A 19,037-nucleotide genomic window follows, 5' to 3' on the forward strand; every position below is an offset into this window, starting at 1 on the left:
ATGGCATATCTTGAAGATCTAATTTTAAAATACTCAACTCTTTTTGCTACTGACTTATTTCATGTAGTCAGCACACAATGAATGTGTCCCTACAAAAGAGTTGACAAAGTCAGATGAAAATAAAAGTTTAATAGCTGATTCTATGATTAATTTTAAAGTAAGCCTTCAGGTCATAAGTAAAAATGTGATCTCATCCTATTAACAAATCTTTAAACAGATTCAAAGTCTCGTTCTTATTTATATGCACAATTATGTTGGGAAAACAGATCAAAACAACAACCAACCAACCAAAAAAGCCAAACAGAAGAAAGACTGTAACAGTTCAGAATTGGTCACTTAAATACTATAATTGTACTCAGTAACTTTGAAACAAAGCCACCATGGGATTTACATTTGCTAAACAGTATGTAAAACATGCATCTTTTTAAAAACTTTTTTGTAGGAGGACTGAGTCCTGGACTTCACACATGGTACACTTGCTGGAGGACGCACTGAACCCCAACTCACTTGACTTTGAGTGTCATGACTTAAATGTTTAAACATCCGAATTAAATCAGCAGTGTTTCATTTAAAGTTGCTACCAAGAACTATCAAAAAATACAAATATTTAAACCTAAACAATTGCTTTTATGTTATTATATAGAGTGCATCATTTTCACTTGTTGTTGCTAAAACCTACTAGCTGGTTTTATGCTTTCTCATGATATGCTGATTATTTACTTAATCTCCTTTAACTTTTGGTTTCTCTACTAGTTTCCAATAGAAATAATTAGATAATGTGATTTATTCTTACCTTACAATTTCTTCCATTTGTTGAGTTATTATCATTCGTCCCATAAATCTGTGGAAAGATGTATCATATCACAAAGACAGGCAACATGAAATCAATGGATAGAATACATTTGGCACTGTCAGCAAATGCAATAAAATCCCTGTGTGCGTGTGCTCGTGCAGGAGCGCAGCAGATGTCCTCTGGCACTGTCTTCTTACTCCTCTACGGCAGCTTTTTCTCCAGCTCTGAAGCGTTCAGTCTTGTCTCTGTCCCCACAGTACTGGGGTTACAAGCACAAGAGGCCACACCAGGCTTGTTGCTTGTTCTAGGCCACAAATTGAAGTCCACATCATTGTGTTACAAGCCACCACTGAGTCATCTTTCCAGGCCCTAATCAACCTTTTATGGAAATTTTGTTGTTATTATTTTGGTGCTGGGGATTAAAACTAGGTCTTACAGATGTTAGGAAAGCACAAACTAACTGAGCCACAGCTCCAGTACATATTTTATATATACAAATCATCCGATATTAGTGCTACACTGTATTTTTTTAAACTTAGACCTTAAGTTTTAAAAATAGATTTTTATTATCATTATTTATTATTATACATTTCTTATTCTAGCTGTGATTGAAGTAATGAAATCTCAAATTGACCATGTAACTGTCACATGTCACTATTTTTATTAATCTACTTATCATAACTTATAAATTACTACATAAAAATGGTTACATGACTTAGCCAACAATGAATGTTTATATATTTCACTACAGTTTACCAAATAAAATTCCCTATGACCTACAAATCATTGGACCCATATGAAATATTTATTTTATCCTTTCAACAAATGTTCAATGAGCAACTATCATGTATGAGAGAAGTAGTGGAGGTAAAGTCCCTCTCTAACGCTTTGAGGCTAAACTCTAGGGTGAATGGCCTGCTCCTATAATGCACTTCCATAGTCTAGATTTTCAGCTCCAGTTTCCACATCTGAAAGTAGCACCAAGTATACAGCTGATTCACGAGAACAACTACCTAACAGTCAAAAGCAAACTCTGGACAAAGCTTCAAGTAAATCTTTAGGTAAAGAGATTTCTAAACTTTTTAATTTACTATTTTTTGTGATGTGTGTGTGTGTGTGTGTGTGTGTGTGTGTGTGTGTATTTTGCCAGCACATATGTCTACATACCACATGCATGCATGCCTGATGTCCATGTGGTAGAAATTTTAGCATTCATTCCAAATGTCTCTTCTACTACCCTTTCCATTTCAGGCCAATTCTTTTATCTGCTGAAGAATTTGACTTCATATTTCTTTCTGATTTCTCATTTTTACTCCTATCAGGTCTTTATATCAGCGAGAGTTGTTTTTAATTCTCCTTGTTCCAGAGAAGTTTATGTATCCTGACTCCAGCCAAGACTTTAAATTTAGATCCAATTCTGCCAGTGTTTCCCTGAACAGCTTTAAGAACTGATATCTTATCCAGTTTTTGCTTGTTTGTTTTTTATTAACAAGCCAAATTCAGAAAGGACTTTGTTTTCTCTTTCCATATGCTGTTAACCTTGTTTCCGGAATTCTAGTATGTGTTCAGGCCAGTTCTATGTTGTACCAACCCCTCTTGCAGTCCCTTGTCCTTTCTTCAAATCTATTTTTTTTCAAAGTAAAACAACTGTATAATTCTTAAATATATGCTATACACTGGCACACACACATATATTTTACAAACTGATTCAGATGAAATAAGATGGCAAAAAATTAACATTTTGTTGATGAGGGTTTTTTTTTGGTTGTTGTTGTTGTTTTTTAATCATAAAAACACAAGTTAGAGTCATCTGTGAAAAGAACCTAAACTGAGAAAATGCCTTCATCTGACTGGCCTACAGCAAATCTGTGGAGCGTTTTCTAGATTATGGATTGATGTGGGAGGGCCAAGCCCAGTGTGAGCAGGTGGTACTTGGTTGTATAAAAAAATCAAACTGGGAAAGCTATGGAGAGCAGGCCAGTAAACATTGTTCCTTCACGGTTCCTGCTCTGACTTCCCTGTATGATGGACTATAGACTGTAAGATGAAGTAACCCTCCCTTTCCTCTCCAAGTTGCTTTTGGTCATGGTGTTGAGAACAATAGAGAAGCAAACGAAGTCAACAACCATTAGGAATCTCACTATTTAATACTGTTAATGTTTGGGAGTATATATGCATTCTAGACTTCACATACACACATTTGAGCCCTTATATTAAAACCACAAACAGGGTCACGACGTAACATTTTCCTCTTAACTTAATATGTCCTATAAAAAGTATTTACTAGGCTGAGGCGATGGCTTAGTCAGTAGAGTTTGCCATCAAGCATGAGAATCGAAGTCCATCTTTAGTACCTAGATAAAAGCTGAATGCAACAGTGCACACCTGTAAACCTAATGCTGATGAGACAGAGACAGGCAGAACTCTGGAGCTCACTGACCAGTAGTCAGTCTTGCCCAATCTATGAATTCCAGGCTCAGTAACAGATTCTGTCTCATAGAAGACAAGAAATAAGGTGGAAAATGATTGAGGAAGGCATTGCACACTGACCTTTCGTCTCTATAGGCACACACAAAGATGCACACAACCAACATGACCACATACATAAACACTCTCTCTCTCACACACACAATCTAATATAAAATTTTAATTGGTACCTTTTGTTTAGAATTCTATTAAATTTTGCTTTTAGTTTTTTACTTTAATTTCAGGCCTCACAAATATTATTATCAAATCAGATAAGAGTTTCATTTTAAAGGCCAACAAGATGTCTCATGAGTAAAGGCACTTGCTGCCAAGTTTGATAATCCAAGTTCCCCAACACTCACATGTTAGAAGTAGAGGACAGACTCGTGAAAGTAGTCCTTTGACTTTCATATACACACAGTGGCATGCATGTGCCCAAACACATATGCACACAAAATATATAAAATGTCATAAAATTTTTTAAAAATTATTTTTATGTTTATGATTACAAAAACAAGGTCTTATTAATAGAAGCTGAGCTTCTAATAGGATTTGTAATATAAAATAAATTTTATAAAATAATTTTATAAGAATAAATTTTATTATTAAAAATTTAATAAGATTCTATTAGAATCTTACTTCTAATAAAGGTTGTTAAGTGAGAATAAACTCACCAAATAATACCCCATACCTGTATAAGTCTGCTTCTGGCTGCTGGCATTCTATCAGAGCTATGAGACTGTCCAAGTTGGCAACCGTTTGTAATACTGCTGTTTCTGGAACTGACACATGTGTCTGAAAAATGAAAGTTGAAGAAGGATTAATGTGTACCTAAGTATGACCTCAGGTATCAACTGCTTCAAATGTCTCCTAGATGGAACCATGGCCTAGATTGTAGATCACTCTGCTAAGATAACAGAGGGGAAGCAATTAGAAATAAGCAGGGACAAATGGGTTGCTGCATTCACCTGTATATGGAATCCATTAGCAATCACAACTGTCTAAAGACTCATTACATCCTATTTAGTAGGAGAAATGTGAATTTTCACACCTTATTAGCCTCTGAAAACTGGGCAAATTTATACTTGTTTCTCACTAAAAATACATCAAACTGGGAATGGTGGTTCATATCTATAATCTTAGTGTTGCCTGAAGTTTAAAGCCAGGCTGGGTTAAAAAAAATAGGGAAAAATAGTGTCAAAAGTATTAAAAGATTTTATTTTTCTTAAGACATTTTCCCTTTCCACTTTCACCACTTTCAACATGAACACAGCCAGGGTGAGCATGCCCTTAAATACATAACATTTTTTTTATTCTTAAAAATTATACTTGTTAAAATTTAAAACTTACTTGCATACATGTGTATGGAATCTGTGTATCCATCTGTGCAGAAAAGTATGCAGATGTCAGATGTGTATGCGTGTAAAGAGTCCAGAATTGACTTGGGAGTAATCTTCAATCTTTCCACCTTCCTTCCTGACACATAAAGCTTACCATTTTGGTCAGACTAACTGGCTATCAAGCTCCAGGATTCCCACCTAAACCTCCCCAGTGCTGCTGGGTCACGAGCATGTGCTATCATGCCTGGCTTTTTATTGAGTAGATGCTAGGATACAAACTTAGGTGCCCGTATTGTGTAACAAGTGCTCTACCAACATAGCCATTGTTTCAATCCAACAACTTCTAAAATTTTTTAAAAAAGTTTCAGTAACTCAAAACCTGTCAATATCCATTAAAGATTGTCAACCTATATTAAAAAAAAACACCAAAAAAACACTTTATTAGGACAAACTTGATCACTTTACCAACAGAAAAATATTATAAACATGAAATGTTATATTCACCCAGAACAATATTGGAACAATATTGGAATATATATATGAGCAAACCTTCAGGTTTGTCTCTCCATCCAAACTGGCGGTTGTGACATGGCATGAACCATCAAGTCGATCTGAGGACAGAAGCACCAAATCTGCAGGGAAAATTTCATCTTTGGCTATACGGACAATATCACCCACCTATGAGAAATTAGGAGAAAAGGGATTACACACTTTAAAAGGCAAGGATTTGTTTCCATTCTGTTCCAGAGAGATGGTTTATTTAACTTTTTATGTATTTTTTGAAATGTAGAGGAACTCAGGGGCTTGAGCATGTGAAGCAAATACTCTGCCACTGACACACACACAGAGAATTTTATTTTATAATATATTTAAATTAAGACTAAAACTATGACAACAAAATACAATTCTACACGATTTTGCATCTACATACCCGAATGTTTTTTGATCTAGTTTTCACAAGGCCACCACTCCTAACAACATAAACAGGAGCTCCATTTACTTCATTATCTGAGTTATGGCGTAACCAGTCTTCATATCCCTGTAAATAAACACAGAAGAAAAATTATCCTATCAGAATGTTTTTAAAGATACTTTATCAAATGAGAAAACAAATACACCACACACACAACACAAACACACACACTTCCCTGAAACATTCACTAGAATTCTATTAGACTACTTAGATGCCTACAGAAATAATGACATTTCTGGCATTATTCTTACCAGAAACATTATCTCTCTGTTTCCATTACATATATGTTCCTAGTGTTCTGAGATCCTGACCTTCCTTGTTTTCCTGTGAAGATTTCTCCTGTTACCTTTTTTGAGTTTTTTCAATGAACTTCACTCTTAGCAATAAAATTATTCTATTCATTTCTATGTGTTCAAATAATATAAAATATGCTGGTAATTCTAAAGTATCTTTTCTCCAACTCCTACCTCTTCTGGATTCCAAAAGTGAATATTTATCTGCATTACTAATATCTCCACTTGAGGACTCAAACATCTTTTTTGATACTCTGACATAAAAATGTGTGTGTGTGTGTGTGTGTTTCCTAGTCATTTTTACCCTCACCCTAGAAACCTTCCTCTCAACAAGCTCACTCCTGTGATGTCAGTTTAATATTGGTTGCAGGCATGGGAATGTTGTGCGTGGGGGGTAGGGGGTGGTATCTTTATATCTACAGATAAATGTCATCTTCACCCCTCATCAAAGGAACTTCTCTTTATAACAGAGACCACTACAGAGAACCAAACTCAATCAAAATGCAAAATTGGGGATCCAGAACTCAACGGATGTATAGAATACCCACACACCTTACACTCAGGGAACATTGCAGCAGAGGAGGCAGAGAGCATTAGAGTCAGATGTTCAGGTAATTTGGTTGACACTGTGTCTGCTAAGCAACACCAGAAGCTACAGCCATGAAGTCTCACCAATATGACTGCCCAAACATGAGCTAAGCAAGGAGGATACCAATGAACATGCCAAATTGCATGGGGAAAAAGTCCATGAGGTCTCAAGCCTACACAAAGAACTATAGGCAACTGTTTAAAGCTTGGATCAAGAGAGGTAGTATTCCCCAGGAGAGCTCACCAGCTGGTTGTTCAGTGCCAAACAGCTCTGAAAATATACAAACAAGTACCATTACAGGGACTCAAACAGGTTATATTTAGAAACAAATGTATATATAAATACACATATACATGCAATAGCAATTGATGAAAAAGAGGCCATGAATTTGAAGAACACTTGGAAGGCATATATGTAGGGTTTGGAGGGAGGAAAGAGAAGGACGAAATGTTGTAATTAAAATAAAAATCTTTAAGAAAATGGAGGAAAACGAAAGAAAGAAACAAAGAAAGAAAGAGAGAGAGAGAGATACATTTCCTCTCAATACTCATTAACTCATATATCCTTAGTAAAGGGTGGGGCTCATAAATATCTTGAAGATATTCAGAGCTGATTTTGGATGCTATTGCATCCTAAAGTCCATAATGACAAATGCCATGCTAAACATGCCAAAAGTTCAGGATGACATTCGTGACTTCTGTATTTTCCTAAAAATTTCAATCATTAAATGACTTTTATGTACAAAGTGTTTTAGTCATACAGCATAAATTCACTCAGCATTGTTGCAGGCAACAAACAGAAGCATAACAAAACAAAAACCAACCAAACTTCAAATCTGAAGCTGATCTCTTTTCCTTTCTTAAAATATAGACCACAAAACTAATTATAATTTAAAATACAAAAGTTTTTAAGTCCTGGTGTAATATGACAAGGGAAAACTTCCACATCTGACATCACATGTAAAACATTATTTTATATATAAAATATTAGAAACTAATGCATAAAATTACCTTCAGGGTAAGGACATAAAGTACAATAGGGGAATCCCCACCCCGGAACATCATAGCTATTACTAAGGCTGTTGGTGTGGGTGCTCTCCACAGGGCCCTATTGCTGAAGATAAAACTTAAGGCACTGAACACAAAGATGTAGAGTTGGTATCTAACTAGAAACCTCACTCCTACTGACTAGAATTTTATGCTGTCCACTGACTAAAGTTTATGGTACATGCAGATACTTTGCACACTGTTAAAGTAATCAACAATATTGTCCAGGTACAAGCCCTAAGACACACACCAGAGACCTGCCTATAAGATAAACAGGTACAACAATGGGATATTATAGGAGTAACCAATAACTTTCTGATTGGATTTAAGGCACACTCGACGAAGTGGAACCTATAGCCAACACTGCGAAAGTAGCCAAGAACCTGAGACTAGATAGGTCATGAACCTAGAGGAAAATCTAACATTATTTTGGTAAATGAACATAGCAATAAAATGACTCCTAATGACCTACTGCTATACCCATAGGTCAGTGACTTGTTTAGCCCTCATAAGAGAAGTTTCTTCTTGCAGTAAATGGGAATCAACAAATACCCACAACTGGGTAATGTGAAAAGCAGGAAAGACTGTGTAGCACTAAGTCCTAAATGGGTGTCTTCAGCAAAGCCCTTCTGTCAAGGCTCAGGGAGCTAGGTAGAAGAGCTGGCAGAAAGCTTATAAGAGCTGAAGGTGATAAATCAAATTACTGATAGTTGTTTTTTGAAGGTCTACTTTTTTGGAAAAAACATTTTGGGAAAGCACTGTAAGACATCTAAATTATATTGGTTCATTTTAAGCTACAATATGTCAATTTTAGAAAGAAGCTGAGACTTAAAATACCATTTCTGAGGCTAGGAAAAAAGTTTACAGTAACAATAAATATGTTAACCTTTTAATATAAGTTCATAAATCCTAATTCATTTTGCACTTCATTGCCAGATTCATCCCAATTCATTGAGTTTCAATGCTTACAGCAAAGAATCTTTCAGTTACCTTAACTGGTATCACCATTTCAAAAATCTTAGCATTTTTCTAAACAAGCTTAAACAGATGATTTTCCTTAATAATGTCTATGATTTACCAGAGCAATGTTGTGGTGATATTTTGTTTGTGATCTGACAAAGCTTGCATGAAGATCACAGTGTAGAGCTAGCCACTAGTTAGCCATAGAGGCCAGGGAGTGAGGGCACACACCTTTAATCCCAGCACACAGGAGGGATACAGAAATAGACAGATTTCTGTGAGTTCAAGGCCACACTGGGCTCCACTAGATTAAACCAGTCTACAAGAAAAACAGAGCCAGGCGATGGTGTCTCAAACCTTTAATCCCAGCACTAGAGAAGTAGAAACAGGAAGGGATATGACTGGGCAGAGAGGAATATAAGGCAGGAGGAGACAGGAGCTCAGCCTATTTAGTCTGAGGATTCATGGAGACAGGATCTTTCCCCTTTCAATCTGAGGATTTGGTAGAGGTAAGAAGTCTCTCTAGTGACTGACTCCTTTCCTTCTTTGATCTTTCAGCATTTACCCCATTATCTGACTCCAGATTTTTATTACTAAGACCAATAAGAATTCGTGCTACAGCTGGTGCCCAATGTGGGGCACAAATTCAGAAAAAGCCGCTTGCTTGTGCTTTTGCAGCCACCAGCACCGGAGCTACACTTGGTTTGAGTCACTTCCCTGCTGGCTAGGTTTTCCTTTCTCATGGTGGGTTCTGGGCTTTCTTCATTGGCAGCAGATTTGGTGAGACAATTGGGAATTCTTAAACGCAGGAATTAGTTAAAAGAGAATTTCTTTCCCCATGTTAAAAAATGGAAAACATTATTACAGTGGAGTTAGGTCTCTATATGATTACAAACTACATGGTTTAAAATTGGAAAAATTAAATCAATTAAATGAAGAGATAATTAACTTAATTGGCATTGAAATAATGCTAATTATCATATTCCTTATTGTTGGTTTGATAATTCTTGGTTTATCTCTTAAAAAGTTGGTTGATATGAGTATAAAGACATAGGCCTCAGAAAAACTTATTAAAACAGATCATAAAGCTATTCAGATCCAGACAAAGGAGTTTACAGGAGAACCAATTTCAGCCTTGCATTATAAGGTTAGAGAGGAATAGTCTAAGGTTTTCAAACAACCAAACTTAATTTATCCAGTCACCTTATAAGAAGTGCCAAATGCCAAATATCCACAAGGCTGTTTAAGCATTCTCTGGAATCCTGTGGAAATGCTAGATTTAAGGAAATTCATGAAAGCAATAGTCTCATATGGCATGAATTCACCTTTTGTGAAACAGATGTTATACTAATAGCCAACTTAAAAGAGAATTATCCCTCAAGACTGGAGAGAATTGGTTATAGCAGTCTTGGAGCCTCGTTCTCAATTACAATGGAGGACCTGGTGGAAAGATGAGGCTAAGACCACTCAACAACAAAGTAGGGCTAGAGGTATTGAAATCTCCTAAGACCAACTTCTTGGAGAGGGAGATTATGCTAATGTACAAAGTCAATCTCTGTATGATGAGTATAACACCCTGGTTTTATGCCATCCAGCAACTTTGAATATTGGGATAGAATTGAAGGGGTAGGAAAGAAAATTGAGTCATTCACTAAAGTGATACAGGGCCGAAAAGAAACCTAAGCTGATTTCTCATAAAGATTGAATTCAGCAGTAAATACAGTAATACCAAATTTAGAAGTCAGACAAATAATAATTGAATCTCTGGCTTTTGTAAGTGCTAATTCACAATGCAAAGGATAACTAGGCTGTTAAAGGCAAGATCAGCACCCTTGGAGGAGTAGATCAGATATACAATCAATATTGAATCTCATGACCATGATGCTACTTGGATAAGAGAGGTGACTGATTTCCAGAGGTTTGAAGAAAAATGGAAATGCCAAGTGTTTCAAAGTCAGTAAACAAGGTCACCTAAAAAGGGATTGCATTCTAGAAACAGTGTTTTTTCTAAGCATAATCCAAATAGAACTCTTCCTTTTGGATAATGCAGAAGGTGTGGCAAAGGCAGACACTGGAGTAATGAATGTAGATCAACAAGGGACAGTCAAGGTAACCCTTTGCTATCAGGAAATGCTTTGAAGGGCCTCTCAAAGGCTCCCATGTCAAGTTTGGTTTCAGTGTCCTGTCACTGTTGACCAGAGCAATTAAAGAACCCAATGCTTATTGTAAAAAACCATACTGCTCTGGATGATAAAACAGCTTTATAAAATAAAACAAAAGTTTCAGGAGAAACCATGAATCAAAATTGATAAGGGCCAGATTTGAACAAGGGAGACCTCTTAATTAAAAAAAAAAAGATAGTTCATCAAACAGTGAGACCATTCAAGTTAAACTAACTTACATAACTAACAAATTCTTTTCATTTGATCAGATGTAACTTGCCAAGAGGGAATCTCCCCAAAATTAGGGTTGGAGAAGGGTTTTGTTTTCGTCTTTTCAAGAGAATGAAGACATCCAGCTAAGGAATCTGAAGACCACTGGACAAATGAGACATGTGAAGAAAAAGAACAAATTATCTAAAAAAATTTCCCAAGAAAAAGAGTATATTGACCTATTAGTATATCACATTTTCAACAGGATAAAATGTCATAAATCTTTCCAATTGTTTGTTTCTGCTATTTCCTACAGACATATAATGCAAATGATCTTTTTGTAGTCACAGTCCAGTTAAAGATTAAAGCTGGCTTTGGAGTTGAAGTGTGATTCTCTCCTTCTCTAAACCCAAGCATGCTTATTAAAGGAAAATCCAAAATCTTTCTCTCAAGTCAGAAGAGCCATCTGATATGGAATGTAAGAAAAACAAAAACTTAGGGACTATTTTATTGCCACTAATCTCATAATTCTTTGGCTTTATTTTCTTAAGGCATAAATATCTCAAAATTTATAAGATATTGAACTTTTTGTCATGATATTAATGGTCATATAGAGTACTAACTGATTCTAGAAAAAGGCTTCATCTTGTTTTCTGTACATGATTTTGGGTTTTAGTCTCTATCAACTTTCTGCAGTGAACCATGACCATGCCTACAAGCAACCTTTGAAGTCTCCAAAAGGAGGATGGGGTCCCACAACAACAATTCTACCAGGACTACAATAACACCACTAAGCTGAAAAATACGACTTAAAGATTGGCTTGGACTACAAACTGCTCAGGACAAAGTAGAGGCAGATAGCTGAGATGATCCATCCTTACTACTCTAGCCAGGACTTGACAAGTTCTGCACTTTCCCATTCTGCAGAGACAAGACAACAAATGATGCGGCTACCTCTGCCAGGACTTGACAGTTAACCCAAATTTTTCTTCCAGAGTTCTCTAAAGATGCTGTTGCCCCAAGACAGCAGAACATAAATTTAAGAACATAACACCCACATTCCCAAGAGGTAGAGTGGTGGTTTTTGGTTTTTCATTGTGTTATGGATATCTGTCATTATTAGGGTGGTTGGTTAGAAGTAGTTATTGGTACTGGTCAGGAAAAAAAGTTGAACATAGATTCAGGGTTCTTGTTTTGAAAAGAAAAAAAGGGGGAATATAGATATGATAGGATAAAAGGTAGATTTTTAAATCTACTATGAAAAGAAAAAGGTAGATATAGAAATAGGATAAAAAGGTAGACTATTTAAACCAAATTACTTTTGGTTTACTTTTAAACCAAAAAGTAACTTATAGTCATAAATATTTTACATTGACATGGATTTTTTTATATTGATACAAATTTAAGATTATTTTTGTTAGAACATACTGTACATGTGTTTCTGATCTGGTTCAAGGTATTGTACCTATACAGCTCATTTAACAATGTAATGCAAATTTCTAGTCCTTGAAAGTTATTATTATCAACTATCTAGGATAATAAAGTAATACAGGTTAGTAATTAGTCACCTATTACAAGCAAACTTGTAATCATGTCAGGAATGTTTTAAAGATCAAACAGATTTATTTTATATAGACAGATCATCTTCAAACACTTAAGAGATCTACAGAATACGGCACTTAAAATGTTTTAATGATGTAAGTTCTTCTTTTTTCTTTTTTTTTTAATGACAATGAGACATATCTGCTCCTGACAGTAGCGATCTACTTTAGAGAAGATGATGGGCGTCGAAGAAACTCCATATGGAATTTACTTTGTGGAAAAAGTTAGCCAACTGCTGACAGAATGCTGTACAAGTTGGACAAGCAGGATACATGCAAGCTGAGACTGCTCTTATATTTCCCGGCTGCCAATACCTGAATAATCACACAGAATCCTTTTCGGACCAAGAGAGTTTCTTAAAAAACTAAGTAGTGTGGCTAGGATTACGGTTTTGCCTTTTGGCTCTATCCAGTCCAACATGGCAGAGGTACATTCACCACCAGCTCTGCAAGCCATTCTCACTGCCCCAGCTCCAGGGACACAGTGGGTTTATGTCACCACTATTAAACAACTTGTAGCACTCTACTCACAAACCCATTCAAGTGTTCTATAACAGAGCCTCCAGAAAGAATCAGAGCCATTTGTGCCACCAGTATGAACCAGGAAGCTATTTCTTAAAGGAGCCATGTAGATTTTTGCTGCTAACACAGAGTCAAGAAGCCTTCTCTTAAAGGAAGTGCATCTCTGCTTGCCTTTAGCAAGCAGAGCCCACTCAAAGTCATGCTTAACTCTGTTCTTTTATGTCTAGGATTCCTTCCCAAGCACTCTCAGGTTTTATGTAGATGTAGTTGGCCCCATGTTGGGTGCCAATTTGTACTTGTACCAACAAGTTCCACAACAGCATGGAATGGAGTATAACAAAGGTTTACTTATTTGGGGATAAACTCAAAGTAATAGTAGCAATCTGTAGTTCTCTGTCTGTGCTGGGAACTAGAATCAAATCCAGAAAAAAAGGGCCATGCAGGCTTTTCATCTGCACTTAATTAGTACATGAGACCACGTCCAAAGCGGGCTGGTATCTTAAAGGCTATTGGCTGAAGGTGTTCCCACAACAGATACATGAGAAAGTGACTGCCAAACCTTGCCAAGATAAGGTAGGATAGCCCTTCAGAATACCCTGTTTCACACAAAGTCTGTCAGATATGCTAGGCTGTAGGCCAAAGATGATGCCCCAATGTTGCAAAGGAACTGTGACTATACAGTCAGCTAGTTGTTTCTGTCATTTCTCCCATTTTTTGGAAGCTGCTTGCTTGCACATCCTGCTTACTCAGTCAATGTTATTTTCTTCTCATGTCTCTGAGGAAGTTGAAGACTTGTTTGCTATAGTTTTCCTTGTTCACAGATTCAGAAAAAAAATTCACTGAAGATGTGTAAAATGTATAAGGTTGAAGAGACATCAAAAGATAGTTTTGGATGGTAATACAAGTTAGGTTAGAAAACGAATTAGGTACAACCTTTGAACTCACCAAAATAAGATATATATGGAGTATTTTCTCTGAATTTGTCAACTGTTTGTGGACTAGATATTGCTGATGAATTTATTGCCTGTATATACTGTACATAGTCATTATACATGTTGTATATAGTTTTTCTTATATTAGTTATAACCTTTTTTATTTTAGACAAAAAAAGGAGGGAGGAATATGGTGATATTTTGTCTGTGATCTAACAAATAAAGCTTGCCTGAAGATAAGAGTGTGGAGCTAGCCATAGAGGTCAGACAGTGGTGACACACACCTTTAATCCCAGTACTCAGGAGATAGAAGCAGATAGATCTCTGTGAGTTCAAGGCCACACTGGGCTACACTAGATTGATTCAGTCTAAAAGAGAAACAGAGCCAGGCAGTGCTGTCTCACACCATTAATCCCAGTACTTGAGAGTCCCAGGTCTTTAATCCCAGCACTAGAGAAGATGCAGACAGGAAGGAACATGGCTAGGCAGAGAGACAAATATAAGGTAAAAAGAGACAGGAGCTTAGTCCATTCAGTCTGAGGATTCATGGAGACAGAGTCTTGACCACTTTGATCCTAGGATTTGGTAGAGGTAAAAAGTCCCTCCTTTACTTCTCTGATCTTTCAGCATTTACTCCATTATCTGACTCTGGGTTTTGATTATTAAGACCAATTAGAATTCAAGCTACACAATGTATCTCACAATACATGATTAGAAAAGACACAATATACAATACAGCTGGAAAAAAATAAAATTCGACAAGTGATAATAGAGCATTTTCCTTACAAATCAGATTAAAGAGAAGAGAATAAGGAAACATTTACGCGGATAATTTCTCCAAATTTTGTCTGATAGATCCATAGTGATGGATACATAAACCTGAACAATATATGAATGCACCTGTGTGTTTATTAAATGAGTAAAACTTAGAAATTCTTATTACAAGAGTAAATGTAGGTTTCTGAAGTCTAGAAAGAAGAAAATGAATGAATTGCATTAGAGCAAATATTCTCTTTGAAATTTGCATTTTACCCCCTTTGTCTTTACTATCTGGCTTTTATTTAAGCTTAGTAGTCATCTGTAGCAACCATATTAACAGAAGTGTGAGGTATTTGCTTCCTCTCTTTAGATTATATATTTTTTAAACCAATTTTGGAAAGTGAAATGTGGTCAATTATCACTATTAAACTAATTTTGCAAAGATACATCCATCAATTTTTTTCAATTCAGTTAATGGTATCATTTTTTAGTTAAATGCAGTCTACAGTTGGTCAAATATTTATTAAGAGTTAAGGATCAAAATTACTATATTTTCCTTTGCTTTAATAAGTATTCAATAGGATCATTCATTTATTTATTCAGCAAATGTTTATCAAAGTTCCCATACATGAATGGTCTATCAGTCACTGAAAACACAAGGCAGTCTGCCCTGGCTGTGCTAAACATCTGAACAAAAAATAACAGAACACAAATTCATGACAAATGATATGAACAGAGAATATTAAAAGGAAATGGAGGAAGGTAAATAGCCAGGAACAGTCAAAGCTTAAGTATTTGAAAAAAAAAATCTGGGGCAGAGTTATGCAATTATGTGGAAGAACCTTTCAATTAAGGAAGACAACAAGTCATAAAGCTTGTGTAATAGAAGCCTGCTTTCTGTGTTTGATGATCAGGTGAGGAGTTTGGTCAAAGCAGTAAAAAATGTAGAAAGCAGGAACTACACTGTCTGTGTCTCCATTAACAACTAAAGATGCTGACATTTGAAGAGAAATCCCTCAACAGCTTTAAGCAGAAGGGTAGTATGATCTAATGTTAAGAGATCAATTTAGCTACTATAAGAAACAGGGAGGTTAAGAGTAGAAGTAAAAGACTAGAGAATAATACAGTGGTCTAGGAAACGGATGCTGGTTATTTAAACTAATTAGGTACATCTTAAAAGCAGAGATAGAAGCAGTCAGAGAACTGCAGAACCATTAATAAGCTAGGGAGCAGCAAGAGTAGCAGGAGCAGAATGGCTTCACAGGGGAAAACAGAGTTCTATGTCAGATTCTTATGAGGTGTTCAAATGCAAGTATACAAATGAGTAAGCGTGTGTGTGTGTGTGTGTGCGTGTGTGTGTGTGTGCGCGCGTGTGTGTGGTGTTGATGTAGGAGGGTCATCTGTCTATGTGTTACTTTCATTGGTTAATAAAGAAACTGCCTCGGCTTTTGATAGGACAGCAGCTTAGATAGGCAGAGTAGACAGAATAGGATGCTGGGAGAAAGAAGCAGAGTCAGGCAGACGCCATGGAGCCAGCCTCCAGATCAGACATGCTGAATCTTTCCCGGTAAGCCACTACCTCATGGTGCTACTCAGATTATTAGAAATGGGTTAATCAAGATGTGAGAATTAGCCAATAAGAGGCTAGAACTAACGGGCCAGGCAGTGTTTAAAAGAATACAGTTTCCATGTAATTATTTCGGGTAAAGCTAGCTGGGAGGTGGGAAGCAGCCCATTGCTCCTTTTGCAACAGTGTGTTTATATGGTTCTAATAGTTTTAGGATGTAAACTTGAGAACATCAACATAGAGACTGATCAGAAATCACCTAGTGAAAATATAGAAGATAAGTCCAAAGGACAAAGGTGTGTTACTCTGGTGAAATAAATGACACTTGTAAAACTAAGAAAATATGTAACTGGAGTGATTCAGATGCTTACTGAATAACACAAATGAATCCTAGTCTACAATAGAAGAAAAAGAAAAAGAAATCAAATTTGGTGAGAGCTAAGGCTACTATTCTGACATACTAGTTATATGACATAATTGATAATCTATAGGCACTTATCCTTTATTTTTCAACAAAAATAAAGTAGGGTTGGTGGAATGGCTCAACAGGTAAAGGCACTTGCTACTAAGCCTGATGACTTAGGTTCAATACTTGGGATCTACATGTATTAGGAGGACAAATTGACTCCCATGAGTTGTCCTCTGACATTCATCAGCAAAGTATGGCGCGCATGCGCACGCGCGCGCGCGCACACACACACACACACACACACACACACACACATAATATGTACTTAATTTTATATAAACAGATAGAGCAAAGTAAAGGTAATTAATACACTTCATCCCAGAACTGCAAATTATTTATTAATTTTATTTCTCCATCAATCAACATGTTATCCTTAAATATTATAAAACAGAAGATTTAGGTAAGATAATATAATGAACTCTCTGTCTAGTAGAAGGAAATCATCTCTGTATCATGAGACCATGGCTAGATGTTTTGAGAAGTGATAGCAATATCAGTTTGACATTTCAAAGAATTTATTTCTTAATTAGCATGTTGATCCAATATTCTATTTTCCTTTTCCTAAATCTTAATGTCAATTTATAATCTGGCAGAAATTATTTCCATTAGGGTACTAGGACACACAAAAAATAACTTTACCAAGGAAAACTGTAAAATTTAGGGAAGTTCCTGTCAAAAGCAAATGTTCCATTCTATAAACTTACTTCCTTTGAACTATACTTCTTTTTAAACAGCACTAACATCACAACAAAATGATTATACTAATTTATTTTATAAATTAGCCTGTACATATATATGTTTTTAGATTGATACCTATGTCAAGACAATAATATATTTTAAATACTGCAATAAGTCACAAGGTACCTGAAGTATAAATTTTGTGTACTAAATAAATCTGATGCTTTGTTGTATAAATTGTTTTCACAATAATGTTAATTTGGAGTGGGACTACTTAAGGTTTCCGAAAGAATTTTGGAAGAACAAAGGTAAGAAGTATTACATACCTGTTTTATGGCAGTTACTGTTATCACAAAGAATAATGGGAGTCCACTGGTAATTGGACTGGTAGGTGTGTCAATCATAAGCTAGATTTAGAGAAAAGAATGAAGAATATTACATATTTATATTACACATGTTATATTAATAGCTAATTTATCATACTATTGTACAATGTGTATAGTTTGGTTTACAATTTTGCTTTCTTGACTACTTCATAGGTGTGGTTAAAGCCCTTCAACTGTACATTCTCATTTACTGCTACATTGACCTCAGTTACTTTTTTACTGTTGTTTTGGTTTTTGAGACAGGATTTTGCTACATGCATCCCTGCAAATCTGAACTCCTGTTGATCCCCTTGTCTTTGCTGCTCAAGTGCTGGGATATAATCATGTACCACCATGTGTAGGCACATTGCTTTAACAGTTCTTAAGTTCTTCAATGTTGCCTATGATGGGTCTTTCTTCATTTCATATCTCTTTGTACATCACTTGTTCCTACAAGTGATTTTGTTATACGCAGAAGAATCAGAAGATGAGAGTTAAGAAAATGGCACTGCAAGTATGATGTAATCACATAATGAAGTCTCTACAAGTTGCTGAAGAATACTTACAGTAATTACACTGGTTAGTAAGAACACAAATCTTATGATTTATTAATTCCCTTGACTTTGAATTGGCCAATTGAATTTGCTCTATTCTATACACATGTTGAACTTAGCAATTTGAAAACTGCATATATGGCATGTGAATATAGTTAGCATAGTATCATTTTCCCAAGAAAGCCACTAGATGCTCTAGTGATATAAAATTAGAAGTTCCTTCGCCATTCATGAAGAAAAGCATTTTAAACTAAATGTTTCCTAAAGCTTTAAAATGGTTACCTGAGTAATTTTAACTTTTCTTTTGAAATTCTAGGTTCTACTGATAGACCAGTTTAGAGTAAAAACAAACTTTTAACACTGAAGAAAAATTCTAAGGTTTTATCAGAAAATAATAACTGTAAGGAAGTGATAATCACGATATTTAAAAATTGACTTACACTCAAGCTTCAATTTACATTTTGAAATATATATGTGTATATATATATAATATATGAAAAGCAAAGCAAAAATATTTAGATTAAGAAGCTACTGAACAGTTTATGAAAAACTTGTAATTAAGCCCAAAATACTCTTGTAAATACTTAAGAATTAAGAATAATTGATTGAATATGGTAGTAAACATCTGTAATTTCTGAAGCACAGACACAGATAGTGAGCTCATAGCCAGTCTAGACTATATAAGACTCTAAGGTACGTTGTAAGCATTACAGCTCAGATGGAAAGGTATGCTGGCAGCTGAGAGCCAAGGAATGCCA

General features: G+C 35.7%; 1 protein-coding gene across 3 annotated transcripts in view; it reads right to left on the bottom strand.

The window, feature by feature from the left end:
- Positions 1–19,037, bottom strand: part of Atp11b (ATPase phospholipid transporting 11B (putative)) — a 103,502-nt gene that overhangs the window by 65,556 nt on the left and 18,909 nt on the right. For all 3 annotated transcript variants that reach the window (XM_085682342.2, XM_085682341.2, XM_085682343.2), the window contains exons 4-8: positions 17,687–17,767; positions 5,531–5,638; positions 5,149–5,277; positions 3,951–4,054; positions 794–841 (exon numbers count right to left, since the gene is read on the bottom strand). In XM_085682342.2, the coding sequence (XP_085538468.2) occupies positions 794–841; positions 3,951–4,054; positions 5,149–5,277; positions 5,531–5,638; positions 17,687–17,767 (470 nt within the window). The remainder of the gene's footprint in view (positions 1–793; positions 842–3,950; positions 4,055–5,148; positions 5,278–5,530; positions 5,639–17,686; positions 17,768–19,037) is intronic.

Source organism: Myodes glareolus, chromosome 20, assembly GCF_982192425.1.
Source record: "Myodes glareolus chromosome 20, mMyoGla1.1, whole genome shotgun sequence".
Classification (NCBI taxonomy): Eukaryota; Metazoa; Chordata; class Mammalia; order Rodentia; family Cricetidae; genus Myodes; species Myodes glareolus.